Source organism: Cherax quadricarinatus, chromosome 28 (genome assembly GCF_038502225.1).
Source record: "Cherax quadricarinatus isolate ZL_2023a chromosome 28, ASM3850222v1, whole genome shotgun sequence".
NCBI lineage: Eukaryota > Metazoa > Arthropoda > Malacostraca > Decapoda > Parastacidae > Cherax > Cherax quadricarinatus.
In genome coordinates, this window is record NC_091319.1 from 33,737,763 (window position 1) to 33,759,388 (window position 21,626).

The 21,626-nt window shown below is 40.3% G+C and overlaps 1 protein-coding gene across 9 annotated transcripts in view; it reads right to left on the reverse strand.

The window, feature by feature from the left end:
• Positions 1-461: 461 nt before the first annotated feature.
• The window catches only part of LOC128693180 (uncharacterized), a 116,643-nt gene continuing 95,478 nt past the window's right edge, over positions 462-21,626 (reverse strand). For 4 of the 9 annotated variants that reach the window (XM_053782650.2, XM_053782651.2, XM_053782652.2 and 1 more), the window contains one exon: positions 462-4,252. In XM_053782650.2, the coding sequence (XP_053638625.1) occupies positions 3,945-4,252 (308 nt within the window). In that variant the 3' untranslated portion in view covers positions 462-3,944. The remainder of the gene's footprint in view (positions 4,253-21,626) is intronic. The other 5 variants (XR_011392549.1, XR_011392546.1, XR_011392548.1 and 2 more) reach the window with 5 other exon arrangements.

Genomic DNA, 21,626 nt, shown 5'->3' on the forward strand with positions numbered 1-21,626 from the left:
ACCGTGAAAACACCAGAAAACCGGGAGCACAACGAGGCACGCTGACACGCTGAGCAAACATGATGTAACTGACTCATGTTAGTGCAGGAACATGATGAGACTGACTCACAGTGTGAGCTGCTCCATACTGTCTAAGAGTTTACACAAAGAGCTAGCCTCATTAACAAACAACAACAGTTAATCTTTTCATGGATTTTTATATGCACTTTTTTCTCATGATAGAAAACTAAAGAATATCTTGCATTGCTCTACAATATAGTCCTGTATTGACAGTATTGTAAATTTATGCTGCAATAAGATTTTATTCCTTTACCTGCAGCATCATCTATTTAGTCACCCATGAAAATATTCAGTTTTCCCTTTAATGTTCAGTTCTCAGTGAAAATACTTTGCATTTTCCACCAAAACTGTTCCATAAAGCAAAACACCTTCTCTGAGCCACTGGTAAAACAATAATAAAATTTTATTAACAATTTTTTTTAATAGACTTACATAAAATGTTCCACTTAGCAACATCTATGGCATGATCAGTAATGTTAAATTTACCCTTCTGTATATAATCAAAATGAGTTAAGCAGAGCAACAGCAGTATACTGTATTACACATTGAGCAAACCATTCCTATTGCAGTTATGATGTCAATTTCAATAATACTGGACCTTTCAAGGTGTATGACTTCAAACTGGTGAATGGCTACTGGTCAAAGGAATTGCATTATAAATATATTTATAGACAACACTAAACCTGCAAGGTCCTTAGAGTGCTTCATGGCAGAAAGATAGGAGCAGGAAAAGGGAAAAGTGTTGATAAATTGAAAGGATAGTGGTTATAGTTGATGAAGCAACAGTGTCAGTTAGGAAATCAAATAGAATGTCTTTACCCAAGGTGGAATCTTCAGAGAGGAGGGCAGGCAAAGGTGGAACCTTCAGACAGGACGGAAAAGGTGGAACCTTCAGAGAGGAGGCCAGACAACGGTGGAACCTTCAGAGAGGAGGGCAGACAACGGTGGAACCTTCAGACAGGAGGGTAAAGGTGGAACCTTCAGAGAGGAGGCCAGACAATGGTGGAACCTTCAGAGAGGAGGGCAGACAACGGTGGAACCTTCAGACAGGAGGGTAAAGGTGGAACCTTCAGAGAGGAGGGCAGACAACAGTGGAACCTTCAGAGAAGAGGGCAGGCAAAGATGAAACCTTCAGACAGGACGGAAAAGGTGGAGCCTTCAGAGAGGAGGCCAGACAACGGTGGAACCTTCAGAGAGGAGGGCAGACAATGGTGGAACCTTCAGAGAGGAGGGCAGACAATGGTGGAACCTTCAGAGAGCAGGACAAAGGTGGAACCTTCAGACAGGAGGGCAGACAATAGTGGAACCTTCAGACAGGAGGGCAGACAAAGGTGGAACCTTCAGACAGGAGGGCAGACAAAGGTGGAACCTTCAGAGAGGAGGGCAGACAATGGTAGAACTTTTAGAGAGGAGGGCAGACAATGATGGAACCTTTAGAGGGCAGAAACGGTGGAACCTTCAGAGGAGGGAAGACAATGGTAGAGCCTTTAGAGGAGGAAGGCAGACAATGATGGAACCTTTAGAGGGCAGAAACAGTGGAACCTTCAGAGGAGGGCATACAGTGGTGGAACCTTCAGAGGAGAACAGGCAATGGTAGAACCTTTAGAGGATGGCAGACAATGGTGGAACCTTCAGAGAGGAGGGCAAACAATGGTAGAACCTTCAGAGGAGGGCAGACAATGGTAGAACTTGTAGAGAGGAGGGCAGACAATGGTGGAACATTCAGAGAGGAGGGCAGACAATGGTGGAACCTTCAGAGGAGGGCAGACAATGGTAGAACTTGTAGAGAGGAGGGCAGACAATGATGGAACCTTCAGAGGAAAGCAGACAATGGTGGAGGCTTCAGAGGAGAGCAGACAATGGTGGAACCTTCAGAGGAAGGCAGACAATGGTGGAACCTTCAGAGGAGGGCAGACGATGGTGGAACCTTCAGAGGAGGGCAGACGATGGTGGAACCTTCAGAGGAGAGCAGACAATGGTGGAACCTTCAGAGGAAGGCAGACGATGGTGGAACCTTCAGAGGAAGGCAGACGATGGTGGAACCTTCAGAGAGGAGGGCAGACAATGGTGAAACCTTCAGAGAGGAGGGCAGACAATAGTGGAACCTTCAGAGAGGAGGGTAGACAATGGTGGAACCTTCACAGGAGGGCAGACAATGGTAGAACTTGTCGAGAGGAGGGCAGACAATGATGGAACCTTCAGAGGAGAGCAGACAATGGTGGAACCTTCAGAGGAGAGCAGACAATGGTGAAACCTTCAGAGAGGAGGGTAGACAATGGTGGAACCTTCAGAGAGGAGGGCAGACAATGGTGGAACCTTCAGAGGAGGGCAGACAATGGTAGAACTTGTCGAGAGGAGGGCAGACAATGATGGAACCTTCAGAGGAGAGCAGACAATGATGGAACCTTCAGAGGAGAGCAGACAATGGTGGAACCTTCAGAGGAGGGCAGACAATGGTGGAACCTTCAGAGGAGGGCAGACGATGGTGGAACCTTCAGAGGAGGGCAGACAATGGTAGAACCTTCAGAGAGGAGGGCAGACAATGGTGAAACCTTCAGAGAGGAGGGCAGACAATAGTGGAACCTTTAGAGAGGAGGACAGACAATAGTGGAACCTTCAGAGAGGGGGGCAAACAATAGTGGAACCTTCAGAGAGGGCAGACAATGGTGGAACCTTCAGAGAGGAGGGCAGACAATGGTAGAACCTTCAGAGAGGAGGGAAGACAATGGTGGAGCCTTCAGAGAGGAGGGCAGACAATGGTGGAACCTTCAGAGAGGAGGGCAGACAATGGTGGAACCTTCAGAGAGGAGGGCAGACAATGGTAGAACCTTCAGAGAGGAGGGAAGACAATGGTGGAGCCTTCAGAGAGGAGGGCAGACAATGGTGGAACCTTCAGAGAGGAGGGCAGACAATGGTGGAACCTTCAGAGAGGAGGGCAGACAATGGTGGAACCTTCAGAGAGGAGGGCAGACAAACATAAGAATGTCAGAGAGTGAATATATAAAACTTGGAATTAATTATGACCTCAGTGAATTTTATTGATTTTTACTGTATTAAAGAGAATAGGCAATTATTTACAGAAAAGTAAACAATATATTTTTTTTAACTTTTGGTATATAAATTACTGGAATACAGTACTATACAATATATAAAAAAAATTAGAACATAAATACAGTGGACCCCCGCTTAACGATCACCTCCAAATGCTGCCAATTATGTAAGTGTATTTATGTAAGTGCGTTTGTACGTGTATGTTTGGGGGTCTGAAATGGACTAATCTACTTCACAATATTCCTTATGGGAAAAAATTCGGTCAGTACTGGCACCTGAACATACTACTGGAATGAAAAAAGTTCGTTAACCGGGGGTCCACTGTAATTCTAAAAAAAAAAAACAGTAATAAAATTTTTTTTTAATTCACTGATACTTTTTTCATAGAGCTGTATGAATTCTTGGAAGTAAGACAATGTTATAACTAGCTTTTCCTGAATTACAGTGTTTGAATATAAACCCAATTTTCATCCAGTTTTTAAGTTTATATTATTTTTTTTTTAACAAGTCAACCGTCTCCCACCGAGGCAGGGTGACCTGAGAAGAAAGAAAATACCCAAAAAGAAAATGCTTTCATCATCATTCAACACTTTCACCTCACTCACACATAATCACTGTTTTTGCAGAGGTGCTCAGAACACAACAAGTTTAGAAGCATATATGTACAAAGATACACAACATATCCCTCCAAACTGCCAGTATCCCAAACCCTCCTTTAAAGTGCAGGCATAATACATTCTATAAACATTCTATAAACTACATGGCATTCATTTATATACAATTATGCAAGTGCATTATTTATATATGTTAACATTTACACCAATAAATATAATTTATTTTTCACCTTCATCGGAAGAAGAATCTTTGTGATCACATGGAGTCTTCGCTGCTGCTAGGGGCACATTTTTCTTTTTATCTTCATTGTCTAATGTACAGATATCTGCTGATCTAACTCCATTGATAGTGCTGTTTACTGAAGTTGTTCTGGACTGTTGTGTAGTGGAGTGTGGTGCTTCAGCCTCTTCCTCCAGGGCTTCATGAACCTTGCCAAGAATATCAGCTTCCAAAAGTCGACATAACTCCTCAGGAGCAAGAGCAACTTTGTCTGGTGCAACTCTCCTTATCACAGCACACAAAGCACCTTTGGAAAAAAAAGTGAAAAATCCTAAAATATTTACATTACTTTCATTTTATTTTGATCAGGGGTAAGTTTAAACCTGTAGAGGTTAGACAGTGAATGAGGAATGGGAAGAAATCAGGTTCAATCCAAGAATGGATTGGGGGGATAAGTTCAGTTCCATGGACATTGAAGCACCTCACTTGAGGGGTACAATATTTATAGTAGATCTAAATGGCTCAAAGAGGTTTAGCACTCTTTTGTGATGACAACAATAATGATAATTCTTGTGTAGGAAGAGTTAGATAAACAAATTCTCCTCAAGTGCACTGATACATTTTGTAAATATTCCGATTTCTAAATAAAACAAAAAGTTACTTTATTTCTACAGTACTTACCAAGATTTGAAAGCATTAAGTTGAAGGTCAGTGACCTGCTGAAACAAACACTGGTGACTGTCATGCGCTCTGCATGATTTTATTATTTTTAACACTTTTTGTTCTTTTCAATTTTTCACATTTTCCAGCAATTGTTTTAGTCCATATGACCCAGATCATGCGCCATGTACATATGGCTAACCTTTGTATACAATAAAATACTTGCACTACTGTGTCATCAATATACAGTGCTAGTCACGGCATTATGCCGCCCCTCCCCCACACACATACCAAAACATAAACACATACCATGAAAGATTATAATATAGTAGACAGCTGTTTAACACAGTTTTGTCTTACATTTTGGTTATAGCACAAATTAGTTTAACATGGTTGCGGGAAGGGAAAAAATTTTGAGCACGCAGTTGCCCGGGTCTCCCCTGTGCGATGGTAGGGGAGACCCACTGCCATCCCCCGCCACCCACACCACCCTCCCAGCCTTCAGTTTGATTCATATGCGTGTAGGACGATGATACTTGGGAAGCTCGCTCTGTTTGTTGACATATATTTTCTTATTTTTATTGTCATTTGTTAAATCTGAACAGCAATCATGGCACCCAGTAAGCATACAAGTGTTCCCGCAAGTGATATGAAAAGGTTTAAGCGTTCAAGTCAAGGAATTACAAAGAAAATCGAGATATTAGATAAGCCTAAGAGTGGCTCACGTGTGGTGGATATAATAAGGGCCTATGGCCTTAATGAAGTGTCAGTTCGTACAATTAAAAAGAATGAGGCGAATATACGAGCTTGTGTAATGAATAACCCAAGATGTCATCTTGTGAAAAGAATGACACACAGATCACAGCAAGTAAATAAAATTGAAAACTTGTTGCTTGAGTGGATTGAACAAAAGACAAAGAAAGGTGCACCACTTAATTTCCTCTTAATTAGGGAAAAGGCCTTACAGTTGTTTAAAGCCGTGTGTGATAAAGAAGGAAGGCCTGAAAAAAGTGTGTTTAGCACAGGCTGGTTCCACACCTTTAAGTTGCATAATAAATTACATAATATTAAGTTTTCTGGTGAAAGTGCTTCAGCTGATCATACAGCAGCAAGTAATTTCCCTGCTGAATTGCAGGAAATTATTTCTGAGGATAATTATGAGCCACATCAAGTGTTTAATGCTGACAGGAGAAGGGTTTTTTGGAAGAAAATGCCAACACGAACTTACATCAGTCAGCAAGAGAAAAGTGCACTAGCCTTCAAGACAGCAAATGATCGCCTCGCCTTGCTCCTTTGCGGTAATGCATCAGGTGATTTCGAGTGTAAGCCCATGGTTATTTACTGCTCTAAGAATCCTCGTGCTTTGAAAGGTGTATATAAAAACACCTTACCAGTAATTTGGAGGTCAAAGCAGTCAGCATGGATGACAGAGGAAATATCGATTGACTGGTTGAAGCATCACTTTCTTCCTGAAGTCAAGTTTTACCTGCATAGCAAGAAACTTGCATTCAAGGCTCTCTTCATTCTTGATAATTCCCGTACTCATCCACAAGCTTTGCTGGATGTGACTCCATATGTAATAGTTGCATTTTTACCTCCAAATACAACATCTCTAATACAACCACTGGATCGGGGAGTTATTAAGTCATTCAAGTGTAACTACACAAAAAAAGTTAAGAAACAACTAGTTGCATCAATGGACTCTGACTCCAACCTGGAATAAATTTAACATTGCAGATGCCATCAGCTATGCTAGAAGTGCATGGAGTGAAGTATCTCAATCAACACTAAATGCAGGCTGGGGAAAGTTATGGACTTCTGTAGTTAATTCTTCCACTGGTTTTCCCTTGCTTGAGAGTCAGGTTCAGGAAATTGTTCAGCTGGCAAGGAGATTACCAGGTGATGGTTTTGAAGATGTGAATGAGCTCTTAGAAGATGATGATGATGAAGACAGGAGTCCAGAGGAAATGTTGGCAGAGCTCAATGCACAGATACAAGGGAGGGAGGTAACAGATGATGAAGAAGAGCCTGAAGAAAAACAGTTAACATTGCAGCAGTTATGTGAACAGTTCCATGTTGCTGCTAAACTAGCAGACTTTTTCACTAAAGAGGACCCAGACAAATCCAGAAGCAGTACTTTGAAATGGGGTCTAGACCAGCTGATGATGCCTTACCATCAGCTGTATAATGTACTGCAGGGTACAAGAGCCCAGAGATCCATTACAGAATTTATGCACTCCAATACAGCCATCGACTTCAGTACCAGAACCTCTACCACCCACCTCTGCTGACAACCAACAACCATCCATCTCAGCCCAGTAGGGCCACACCATCCATATCCACTCTCTTCACAACCATCCACACACACCATTACCCACAATTTAAGGTAAGAAATACTATTATTTCTATTACATTTGTAGTCATAACCCTTCAACTGTCCAAACGTAGATCTACGTTCACGCGCATAGCGCTACCTTTATTTTCTCCATTTGAAATCATGTAAAAAAAAAAAACGTAGATCTGCGTTCGGAGCGCTACGCACGTTTGGACAGTTTAAGGATAAAGCAGTAATATATCATGACAATGCACTACAAATACATATTCACTTTTATTTTGTCAGACCTAGAAGTCTACAAAAAAGTTGTTTGGCCTTTTGGGGGCTCCCAGGAATGTAACCCTATTTTTCCCATAAGTTCTTCAGTTTGTCTAACATGGTTTTGTCTAACATGTAACTATTGTAACTACATGTAACTACCGTGTTTAACGACGGTCTACTGTACATATATTTGCACACTTACTGAGGCTTTAATACTTGGTGCTGCATCCTTTACGCTTAATCACGTCCCTCAGCAGTGTAGGAAGATTCACACACAAATTCTTAAGGGTGTAGGGAGGTATATTATTCCATGCCTCATGTAGAGCAGCCTCCAGCCATGGGATGGAACTGATATCCTTGCCCAGTAAACTTTGTTTCACTATTGACCAAAGGTTCTCAACAGAGTTTAGGTCTGGGGAATTGCCTGGCCAGTTAATAATGAACCTCACTTCACAGTCCTTAAGACACTGAACTACAGATTTGATGGTATGACACGGTGCACCATCCTGCACGAAAACCATTACCAAACACTTGTCAAACGCCTCAGGTAAGTTGTCATACAATAACTCCAGGTAATTACACAGGTTCATGTACTGGGTTTTGGGAAGGACAATGAATTCACCAACATTCTGAGCACTGAAATGCCCCCAAACCATGAGTGAGTCTGGGTGTTTGGTGGTCCCACAGGTGGTGGTGAAGGTTGCGTCATCACTGCAAAATACTTCAGACCACTGTTGAGGATTCCAGTGAAGATATTTCTTTGCATAATCTAGCCTACATTTCTTCTGTGGCTTGGAGAGGATCAGTTTCTTAACCTGGTGGTGACTACTGTAGTCGAGTTCTGACACATGTCTGTTAACAGTTCTTACAGACACCTCTGAGAGAAGATGTGGGTTCTTTTCTATCAGTTCTCCAGCAGTTATCTTAGGTGTATTCTCTAACTACTTCTTGAACACAGTTAAGGTATGAACAGATGTCTTCTTCGAGGGACCAGGCCGAGGTTTGGCAGACGGTAACTCGACACCGCCACTTGCCTTGAAACGCTGCACCCAGTTCCTCACTGAATGCTCACACACAACAACATTCTCCACTATTTCTTTCATCTGGTGCCCAGCTTTGTGAAGCCCTATGATTTAAGGGAGCATGTGGGCAATTTTCCACGCGCGCTCAACCAAAAATCGAAAAATTATGGAAATGAGTTATATATACCGAAAAATAGCTTAACTCTTTGGCAACACAATGGTACAAGAATCAATGTTCTAAGACGTTTCTACAAGAAATTATAGTCATTTATATCAGGTATGGTAATGGTGATGTAGGTAGCGCGTCTGTTCTCAACCCATGTATTTTTTGGAATTTTTTCCTTGTTTTTTATTGCTTTTTCTTTGCATTATTCTTTCTAATATAATAATTGATTATTTGGCATCATATAAGAGTAAGTGGAGCTTATCAATAGACGTCTAGTCTATCAGGAAGCACCTGGGTACACTCGGCAGTACTCCCCCTCCAGATGGTGCCAGGTGAAATCACTTCATTATTACGTTTATATCAGCTTATATATCAACTATACGGCTTATTTATCTATCAGAATTGATCTAATATGATATAATAAACACTATAAATAACAAACAAACATGTTATATACTCTAGACTGAATAAAATAGGCCATAATATGGCGAGAGTTCACCAGCAGTAATTCGATATAAGAGATACTCCTGGTTTCCATGTTGTATTGTTTGGTCTGTGAGTGATAGAAAACAGTATTTTGAAGAGGATAACTGCACTAGAACATCAATTTACTTAGAAAACCACTGAAACAAACGCGATTTTCGCGAAAAAAAATTTTTTTTTGGAGACGGCAGGCCGGCCGGCGTTCCAGGCCTATATCTCGGAAGTAACTTTTTCACTTATTTCGCTAAATTACACCATTATTAATGATTGTATTGAAATGATTTTCACTGACAATATAAAACAAAGTGTGTTTGACTATTTGCGGCTTCTTTTTTTGGAATATATCAAATATTTTTGATTTTGTGGGAGGTAAAAGGCAGATATTTTGGTGAATGCCAAAAAGTCTATCAAATGTATTTTTTTTTTCCATGATAATAAGATATATTAGATGAAACATGTTCCTCCAAAAGTCGTGTCAGATGTATTCTAACGGTTGGGATTGTCGGAAGTGCCACTCGAAGTGCCATTTTGTCATACCTTGCTGCCATATATGAAAAGTCATTAAATATTTTTTTTCTCTGTTGTTTGTTGGCCAATCATACTGAAACTTTCTCACATTCTTCTACATATGAACCTCTAAATGTACACCAAAAATAAAAAAAATTGGTTGAAAAATAAAAAAGTAGGCCGCAATTTGGTCGAACTACCCTTAAGCTACAGTTTCAGGTTTTAAAGACTTCCTTTTACCCATAACCAAGCATGTACAGTAGGGCCCCACTTTACAGTGTTTCACCTTACAGTGTTCCTCTAATACAGCGATTTAAAATTATGACCAAATGTCTCTATACGGCGAGTGGTTTTTCTAATACAACATGCCCCACCTGGTTTGTTTACATTCTCCATGAGCACATCTCTCCATTATGTCTGGAAACTTCAGAAAATTTCAAGTGTTTTAAAGTTATTGCATATTTTATACGTACTCTGATAATTATACTTATGTGTACCTGTACCTAAATATACTTACACACTGTGCTGGCATGCAGGTACACATTAACCCTTTCAGGGTCAGCAGGGCCTCTCCTAAACTTGTTCTCAGGGTTGGAAATTTTTCGAAAAAAAAAAAGAATATTTTTTCTTATGAAATGATAGAGAATATTTTCCCAATCATAATGACACCAAAAGTATGAAATTTGATGGAAAACTTACAGAGTTATGCTCTTGCGAAGTTAGCGGTCTTGACGATGTTTATGCATCGGCGATTTCGCACACTTTGAGCCCTTTTTCGACCAATTTCATGTACCAGTCGACAAAAATCTTACCTATTTCGCTAGAACTCCATTTTTCCTATCGAATGAGTACAAGAAATCACCCATTTACCGATTTCCACTATCCAATAACGTGGTCAGAAATTGGCAATTTTGCCAATTTCACACAAATTTCAAAAGCTGCCAATTTCCAAATGGAGTCCAGAATAAACAAGACAGACATTTCTGGCACTAAAATAACATTTCCTCTGTTCATTACTCATGTCCCCAGGCCTCTGTTACATTTCTTTTGCTTTCCACTTTGAATTTTTACTCTTACAAATAAACAGATTTATGTTATGCAGACTACTGCATTTGTGTAGAAATGGTGTAGAAATGGTATAAATAATATCAGGGCACTTGTGAAAGAATTTTAGACTCACCAGTTGACATGTACTGGACGCATGGCATGATTTGTTTTCCTTTGAACTTTGGCAAAAATTGAACATTTCTGCTACTTTGAACTCAATTTCAAGGTACTTTTCATTGTGAAACCAATCAAAATCATTTCAATTTTCATAATATGTCTTCCATTCTATAAAATGAGACCAGGAAAACTAGAATACAACATAAATAGCATACAAAAATACACTGCAAAGTCGCTGTTTTAAACCAAAAACACAGTCGGAGTTTTTTTTCTCATTATGCACTGTGTGCTGCAGGATTTTTTTTATACTGCACTCACTGACCACATAGACCCATTCTTTCATATATAGGCCTACCAGCTTTCTCTCGCTAGATATGAAGGTGCTAGAATTTATGCGTACTAGTACGGCACCAACCCTGGCGTGCAAGCTGTACTAGTATGGCACCAACCCTGAAAGGGTTAAAATCACTAAGAGTGTCCCACTAGTCTTAATGCAATTTTTTATTTGCAAGTAGTACACTGAGATTATGTTTTTACAATAATGGGTTGCAGTGCAAAGAGAGCCTCTATTATGCCTATGCATTATGGGCTGACTTAATTTAATGGCTTACTGACTACTTAACACTAAAGAAATTTATCATAGTTGTACAGTAGTTCTACTAATTATAAGTGAATCTAGTTTATACAAACCAAAAGGATATATTCATATATTCAAAAATGTTTTTTATGAAACATGATTCAAGAGTAGTGGTAACACTAATACTAATAGATAATACTAATACATAATAATAATCACTCTTGGGCACATTAAAAGTCTTCTTTTATGTTAATATAGACATTTTCTTTAACCCATCTATGATATTTTCTTCAAAATTATATAAGAAACACATTACACAGTATATAAACATGTTATGTTTACATGTTATGGAGGGGTGATAGCTGGGCAGAGGGAAAACATTACGTTTTCTCTGGTCCAGCATCAGAGAAAACATGTATGAATTAGCGTTTGGCTCAGTCACTCCCCTTCACACTTTGCTTTTGTTTACAATTCTCGGTATGAATTATTCATTACTTCTCCCTTTGTTTATGATGGCATCTAAAGGTAGTTGTTAGAAATGATTAAACTCGCTGAACATGGTATGTCGATGGTAATAATATGGCTCTGGGCCGCATTACATATCATGTAGCTATGTACGTAGGTGAAGCTATGTAGCCCAGGTGGACTACGTGGTACCTACATCTACCGGCTACCTACACCTGACTTCCTACAAATAAATAATACTCACTTCTCATCCTACATTAACCCTTTCAGGGTTGGTGCCGTACTAGTACGGCTTGCGCACCAGGGTTGGTGCCACACTAGTATGCATAAATTCTAGCGGCTTCAAATTAAGCGGGAAACAGCTGGTAGGCCTAGATGTGAGAGAATGGGTCTGCGTGGTCAGTGTGCACGGTAGAAAAAATTCTGGGACCCAGTGGCGCATTGTGGAAACGTCATTTTAGTAGACCTTGTTCATCATGCTTCGCGGTTGGAAGCTCTACTCCTTGGCGAATTGGGACACTTTTGGTCCCCAGTGACAGTTCTAATACAGATGGAAGTGCCAGTGAAGATGAGTTTCAAGGTTTGATGAGGTTGTGACCAAAACTAATGACCATAATACCGGTAATAGTGAGGAAAACCCAGACGACCCTCAGCCTTCAACTTTTGGTGCTGGGCTGTCTTGTTCACGTTCAGTTGTGCAAGAACCAAAGAGGAAACTCCTATTTTCCCATATCCTTGACTCAGATGTGAGCATTGGTGATGATAGTGACAGTGAATATGAACTACAAGCTCTTGAAAACAATTCCAGTAGTGATAGTGAAGAGGAATATTCTCCAGTGAAGCGTCAGTATATACGACGGTACATGCGCTCTGGTAGTGTACCATATGCTATTCCAAGGCAAAGGAGCACATCTTGAAGTACATCCCGTGGCTGTACAACATGAACAGATAGTGAAAATGAAGATGATACTGTTGCAATTGGGATGGAAAATGTGCATGGTGGTGGTAGTGGTGGTGCCGGCCATGAGGCACCAGCAGTGGGCCATGCTGCCACCCACACCGCTGCCTCAGCTGTCTACAACAAAGGCCACCATCCCCCAACCACCCACCACATCAGCCTCCACAACCACAACCTCCACAACCACAACTTCTACAACCACAACCTCTACAACCACAACTACCTGTCAATATCCAGTACCCACCAACAGACTGCACCTGGGATTGGCATGAAGCTGGCAATTTTGTTCCAAATCCCCATCAGTTTGATAAAAGCCAAAGTGGAATATGGCCATTTTGTACACTTGGGAACAATGCCAGAGAACTGGAATGTTTCAAGTTATTCTTTGACGAACCCCTGATGGAAATTATTGTCAGGGGAAAGCAACAGATACAACGAGAACACCGTGGCAAACACAATACTTTCACCAAACTCACGCCTACACCAGTGGCTGAGATGTATCTTTTCTTTGCCACAATAATGCTTATCCCACATGTGTATAAGCACTATTACATACCTTTATTGACGACTCTTGTTGGCTTATGGAAGATAGGGAGGAAGAGAGAGGGAGAATTTATTGTTTGGAAGGTGAATCCCCCTCCATAAGGACTTCAGGTATCAAAGCCCCCTGTGGGGTTACTTTCCTTTGTCTTTTAATGCCATTAGGACCAGCTTGAGAGTCGCTGGATTCCTGTCTCGCAAAAAATCTGTCCAGAGAGCTGTTTCTGGTGTCTCTTAAAGATTTTCCTGAAGTGGGACAAGGTTTTGTCACTGAATATATTGCAGATATGGCTTGTTTCAGCTTGGTCAGGGTGCTTCCACAGACTGCAATAGTTCTAGGAACATTACCAGTGCCTGTAAATATGTGTTACATATGTTAGAACAGTATTAATGTGAAGCATTTGGACATGTGTGTGCTTATGTTATGTATAAGATTTTGTATGCAATACAGTCTCTTCCCTACTTTCAAACAGGTTCGGTTCTGAGTAGTAGTTCGTAAGTTGATTTGTTTGTAAGTCCAACATACGTTCATATACAGTGTTGTACAATAGTGTAGTACGTATATGTACATATGATTGATTACACCCTCAATATGCGCTCAGTGGACAAATGTGACATGCAGATTGGGTTTACTGATTGTGTTTGCAAGAGTTATAAGTGGTACATAAAACTCTTTTTCCATCTTCTGGACATTTCCATTCTCAATGCTTATAATATGTATAAGATGAGGACCAGAAACAAACCACCACATGGCGAATTCTGTTTGTCTGTCATCAGACAAATAGTATTCAAGTACAAAGGAACAACACCTGCAATAGACCACCCACTAAATTATCAACAACTACCTTCTCGTCTGAAGCATGGTGATCACTTCCTGGTAAAACTGCCTGCTACTGCTTTCAAGAAAAAGGTTCAGAAGAGGTGTTACATCTGTGCACATACAAAAAAAAAAAAAAATGCCCACAACAATGCAGAGACACTCGTTTTATGTGTGAGGAGTGTAAAACACCACTGTGCATGACTTCCACAGGCTGCAGAACTTCTAGAAACATTCCCTGTGACTGTATATGTGTATATAAAATATAGAAAAATAGTAATAAACAAAATTTCTTATCATTTGTTTGTGTAAATATTTTCTGTAAACAAAACAGTGACAACAGTGTACATGCAGTTATTGTGTAGTATAGAAAAAGAAATAACTTACAAAATAGTGATCATATTGGTCTCACTTCCCATTTCTAAGACTCAAGTCTGGCTATATAAAAATAACCGGTTCCCCCGAATCCCTTCACTGAATATTACCTTGCTCACACTCCAACAGATCGTCAGGTCCCAAATACCATTCGTCTCCAGTCACTCCTAACGAACATGCTCATGCACGCCTGCTGGAAATCCAAGCACCACACCCACAAAACCTCCCTTACCCCTTCCTTCCAACCTTTTCAAGGACGACCTCTACTCCGCCTTCCTTCCCCTACAGATTTATACGCTCTCCATGTCATTCTACTTTGATCCATTCTCTCTAAATGACCAAACCACCTCAACAACCCATCTTCAGCCCTCTGACTAATACTTTTATTAACTCCACACCTTCTCCTAATTTCCATACTCCAAATTTTCTGCATAATATTTACACCACACATTGCCCTTAGAAAGGACATCTCCACTGCCTCCAACTGCCTCCTCGCTGCTGCATTTACCACCCAAGCTTCACACCCATATAAGAGTGTTGGTACTACTATACTTTCATACATTCCCTTCTTTGCCTCCATAGAAAACGTTTTTTTGTCTCCACATATACCTCAATGCATCACTCACCTTTTTTTCCTCATCAATTCTATGATTAACCTCATCCTTCATAAATCCATCTACCGACACGTCAACTCCCAAGTATCTGAAAACATCCACTTCTTCCATACTCCTCCTCCCAAATTTGATATCCAATTTTTCTTTATCTAAATTATTTGATACCCTCATCACCTTACTCTTTTCTATGTTCACTTTCAACTTTCTACCTTTACACATATTCCCAAACTCATCCACTAACCTTTGCAATTTTTCTTTAGTTTGGAGGGATATATTGTGTATCTTTATATGTATATGCTTCTAAACTGTTGTATTCTGAGCACCTCTGCAAAAACAGTGATTATGTGTGAGTGAGGTGAAAGTGTTGAATGATGATGAAAGTATTTTCTTTTTGGGGATTTTCTTTCTTTTTGGGTCACCCTGCCTCGGTGGGAGACAGCCAACTTGTTAAAAAAAAAAAAATTGGTCTCACAAGCCATAAAAGTTACTTGGAAAAAAAAATTAAAAAATAATAGAAAATAGTACCTAAAAAAATAAAGTAATACCAGGTGACCAGCAGTCGGCAATGTTACCATATACCAGGCATTTTCTGTCAACTTCACACCTCCATATCTCGGTAAGTATTGATGGTAAAAATTTTTTGTTTAGCCTATAAGATTTAAAAAAGAAAAAACTATCTTTTCATAAGAAAAAATAATTTTTTTTTTTAAATTTTGGCGACCCTGAGAACAAGTCTCAGAGAGGGTCTGGGTACCCTGAATAGGTTAATGCCTAGTTTTATTACTAATTTAATATAAGTTAGTGTATACTTGTTGTCTGGCATTTATATAAATTTTTAAGTGGAAAAAATGGTCTTCTGCTTTACGGCAATGTCTGCTTTCTGGCAGTAGCCTGGAACCTAACCTGCCATATAAGTGGGGCCCTACTGAAAAGCCTCAAAACCAAAGTGAACACCGGACAAAAGATGGGGCGGATGAGAGACAAAAGTGCAACTCTTCCTCTCACCATGGCAGCCACGTGAGCACTGAGGAGTCACTGTGGAGTGTGGTGGCAGGCCGTGATGTCATACTAACAGATGCTACCAGGCATAATGCACTGACAATAAAAGATCCCCCTGTATGGTAAGCCTTTGATTTTCGTCACGCATTGTGCTGGGGCTCTCACCCGGCATAATGCCGTGACTAGCACTATACAGAGACTCCCCTACATATGAACATTTAAATGCAAAAGATAACTTTCAATAATACGTACAATTTGCCCTGAAGTCAAAAGTTTGAGTGTAAGATTTAGTTCACAGTTCACCACGTGGTGGAGGGAATGTAGCATGGGAAGTGCCAAGATGTAAACAATACATCATTCATACATGTGCCTGTACTCTCTCCACAAATTCCATGTTATCAGTAATTATTATACCCGCAATATGTCTGGCGTTAAGCAAAAAAGCAGTAGTGTTGCAGGTGGTAGTGCTAAGAAGTGCCAGGCGCCTGAATCAGGGTCATCAAATTCAGGTGCTATGACATTCAGGCCAACACCTTGTCATCATCTGTTTTATTAAATTTACATTATTTACATACTTTATTATAAATATTATAAACTTTATTTCATTTATAACACATGTTTACTAGTGTTCAGTATGTGTTTTTTCCTGTGTTCACACATTTCACCTATGTATATTTCTAGGTTACTCGATGTTCATGTGTACATATACGTACTACACTACTGTACAACACTGTATATGAACATATGTTGGACTTACAAACAAATCAACTTACGAACTACTTCTCAGAACCGAACCTGTTTGAAAGTAGGGAAGAGACTGTATTGCATACAAAATCTTATACATAACATAAGCACACACATGTCCAAATGCTTCACATTAATACTGTTCTAACACATGTAACACATATTTACAGGCACTGGTAATGTTCCTAGAACTATTGCAGTCTGTAGAAGCACCCTGACCAAGCTGAAACAAGCCATATCTGCAATATTTTCAGTGACAAAACCTTGTCCCACTTCAGGGAAATCTTAAAGAGACACCAGAAACAGAGCGCTCTGGACAGATTTTTTGCGAGACAGGGGTCCAGTGACTCTCAAGCTGGTCCTAATGGCATTAAAAGACAAAGGAAAGTAACCCCACAGGGGTCTTTAATACCTGAAGTCCTTATGGAGGGGGATTCCCCTTCCAAACAATAAATCCTCTTTCTCTCCTCCCTATCTTCCATAAGCCAACAAGAGTCGTCAATAAAGGTATGTAATAGTGATTTAATTGTTATTTTTTTTTTTTTTTTTATTATCACACCGGCCGATTCCCACCAAGGCAGGGTGGCCCGAAAAAGAAAAACTTTCACCATCATTCACTCCATCACTGTCTTGCCAGAAGGGTGCTTTACACTACAGTTTTTAAACTGCAACATTAACACCCCTCCTTCAGAGTGCAGGCACTGTACTTCCCATCTCCAGGACTCAAGTCCGGCCTGCCGGTTTCCCTGAATCCCTTCATAAATGTTACTTTGCTCACACTCCAACAGCACGTCAAGTATTAAAAACCATTTGTCTCCATTCACTCCTATCAAACACGCTCACGCATGCCTGCTGGAAGTCCAAGCCCCTCGCACACAAAACCTCCTTTACCCCCTCCCTCCAACCCTTCCTAGGCCGACCCCTACCCCGCCTTCCTTCCACTACAGACTGATACACTCTTGAAGTCATTCTGTTTCGCTCCATTCTCTCTACATGTCCGAACCACCTCAACAACCCTTCCTCAGCCCTCTGGACAACAGTTTTGGTAATCCCGTTCTTGTATTTATTTTATTTAGTTCTCATTGTTTTGTGTATGTAAAACTATAATTAATCTTTACAAAAATTATTTTTTTGTGAATATTTTTGGGTGTCTGGAACGGATTAATTGTACTATTTATATTAATTCTTATGGGAAATATTATTTCGGTTTTAGGCCAACCTTCTGGAACGGATTATGGCCGATAACTGAGGGTTCACTGTATATATATTTTATTGCTCTAGTGTGCTTTAAATGTCATAGTATATTACATGTGGGTGGGGTGGCCAGGCAGGCTACCATACCTACCACACCTGATGTCTTACAATATTCACCTCTCGCCCTACATTAAGTCTACCAATATCTTGAGGTAAGTATTGAGTGTACTGCGTGTGTATTTTACTTTTTATTGTTTTTAATATGTACTTAGTTCTATTGCTAACTTAATACATGTTAATGTAAACTTGTTATCTGGCATTTATATGCATTTATAAGTGGAAAAAATGGCATTCTGCTTTCAAGCGGTACCCTGGAACCTAACCTGTCATATAAGTGGGGCCCTACTGCATTACATGTGGACGGGGTGGCCAGGCGAGATACCACACCTGACTATCATACCTACCACACATGACTTCCTACAAATACTACTCACCTCTCACCCTACATTAAGACTACAAATATTTTAACCCTTAAACTGTCCAAATATAGATCTACGTTTTCACTGCCAGTACTCCAAATATTTTGATTTTTCTTTTTAAATTAATGAGGGCAATTTTCTGTGTGTAATATGACTAAAAAAAAAATTTTAGGAGCAGTACTTACCAAGATATGAGACCACGAAGTTGGTGCTGGATGCTCACCTGACGGCAAAATAGAGTCCTGCAACTTGTAGAAGTGTTGCCAATATACCTTTCTTTCTCATTTTTATTTTAATTTATATAATTTTTATGTTCTGATAATTACAATTTATTGTAGTTCTTGTGATTTCATAGCCAATCTTTCTTCTGATATTAATATTAGGTACAGAAATAGTACTCAAATAGTCACAAACACAGTGGCAGGTGAACATTTTCACCTGCCTTGGTCATTTACTATTGTCTAGAAATATATACAAAGTATTTATAGGATCCAGTAATGTTTTAGACATGCCAGAGTACATATGAAACTCCTTGAAGCATGCTGGAAGACAAGTGTCACTCCACTGCTGCATTGTCAGCATAGGAGTGACAATTGATGATTGTGCACTGCTCCAGGGAACCCTGGCTTTATTTGTTTCCACTGTTACACATAAACATATCTGTCTGTCTGTCTGCGTGTCTGTCTAGCTCTGTCTGCTTATCTTTCTGTCTGCTTGTGTGTCACTGTCTTTCTGTCTGCCTGTGTCTCTCTGTCTTTCTGTCTGCTTGTCTCTCTGTCTCAGAGAGTGGCTCATGAACTAACAGGTATTACACACAATGCAGAGTCGTCACGTCTGATTCATGATCAAGTGAAAATGCGCATTACTTGCCAGTCATGCTTATTATGCCTTATATATACAGTAGGGCCCCACTTACATGGCAGGTTAAGTTCCAGGCTACCACCGTAAAGCGGAAATTGCCGTAAAGTGGAACACCTTTTTTTTCCCTTTATAAATGTATACAAATACTAGATAACAAGTTTACACTAACATATATTAAGTTAGCAATAGAACTAGGCATCAGAAAACAATAAAAAAGTAAAATACACACGTAGTGCACTCATTACTTACCTTGAAATATTTGTAGTCTTAATCTAGGGTGAGACAAGTAGTATTTATTGTAAGAAATCAAGTGTGGTATGTATGGTAGTCAGCCGGGCTACCATACCAGGCCAAGCCACCTACACATAATATTCTATTACATTTAAGCATCCCAGAGCGATAAAATGCATATACAGTTCACTCATTACTTACCTTAAAATATTTGTAGTCTTAATCTAGGGTGAGATGAGTAGTACGTATTTATTGTAAGAAATCAAGTGCGGTATGTATGGTAGCCAGCCAGACCACCCCACCCACAAATACTATTCTATTACATTTAAGCATCCCAGAGTGATAAAATGCATATACAGTTCACTCATTACTTACCTTAAAATATTTGTAGTCTTAATGTAAGGTCAGAGGTGAGTAAATGAGATAAAACGAATAAGAGAGAGAGAGAGAGAGAGAGAGAGAGAGAGAGAGAGAGAGAGAGAGAGAGAGAGAGAGAGAGAGAGAGAGAGAGAGAGAGAGAGAGAGAGAGAGAGAGAGAGAGAGAGAGAGAGAGAGAGAGAGAGAGAGAGAGAGAGAGAGAGAGAGAGAGAGAGAGAGAGAGAGAGAGAGAGAGAGAGAGAGAGAGAATGAGTACATGAGCAGGAGATGCACAAATTAACATTAAGATCGACAACACTCTAATTACCAGACATAATGAGGGCAAATTCCTAGGCCTATACCTTGACAACAACCTGAATTTCAGCACCCATATCCAACACATAACCAAAAAAGTATCCAAAACGGTTGGGATCCTCTCCAAGATACGATACTACGTGCCGCAAACTGCCCTTATCACACTATACCATTCACTTATATATCCATACCTCACCTATGCTATTTGTGCTTGGGGATCAACTGCAGCAACACACCTAAAGCCAATAATAACCCAACAAAAAGCTGCAGTAAGAATAATCACTAAATCCCATCCCTGGCAACACACCCCCCCCACTCTTCATAGATCTAACTTACTCCCTGTTCAGTACATCCACACTTACTACTGTGCAATCTACATCTACAGGACCTTAAACTCCAATATCAACCTTGAACTAAAATGCTTTCTTGATAGTTGTGACAGAACCCACAGGCATAACACCAGACACAAACATATTTTATTTTTTATTATTATCACACTGGCCGATTCCCACCAAGGCAGGGTGGCCCGAAAAAGAAAAACTTTCACAATCATTCACTCCATCACTGTCTTGCCAGAAGGGTGCTTTACACTACAGTTTTTAAACTGCAACATTAACACCCCTCCTTCAGAGTGCAGGCACTGTACTTCCCATCTCCAGGACTCAAGTCCGGCCTGCCGGTTTCCCTGAATCCCTTCATAAATGTTACTTTGCTCACACTCCAACAGCACGTCAAGTATTAAAAACCATTTGTCTCCATTCACTCCTATCAAACACGCTCACGCATGCCTGCTGGAAGTCCAAGCCCCTCGCACACAAAACCTCCTTTACCCCCTCCCTCCAACCCTTCCTAGGCCGACCCCTACCCCGCCTTCCTTCCACTACAGACTGATACACTTTTGAAGTCATTCTGTTTCGCTCCATTCTCTCTACATGTCCGAACCACCTCAACAACCCTTCCTCAGCCCTCTGGACAACAGTTTTAGTAATCCCGCACCTCCTCCTAACTTCCAAACTACGAATTCTCTGCATTATATTCACACCACACATTGCCCTCAGACATGACATCTCCACTGCCTCCAGCCTTCTCCTCGCTGCAACATTCATCACCCACGCTTCACACCCATATAAGAGCGTTGGTAAAACTATACTCTCATACATTCCCCTCTTTGCCTCCAAAGACAAAGTTCTTTGTCTCCACAGACTCCTAAGTGCACCACTCACTCTTTTTCCCTCATCAATTCTATGATTCACCTCATCTTTCATAGACCCATCCGCTGACACGTCCACTCCCAAATATCTGAATACGTTCACCTCCTCCATACTCTCTCCCTCCAATCTGATATTCAATCTTTCATCACCTAATCTTTTTGTTATCCTCATAACCTTACTCTTTCCTGTATTCACCTTTAATTTTCTTCTTTTGCACACCCTACCAAATTCATCCACCAATCTCTGCAGCTTCTCTTCAGAATCTCCCAAGAGCACAGTGTCATCAGCAAAGAGCAGCTGTGACAACTCCCACTTTGTGTGTGATTCTTTATCTTTTAACTCCACG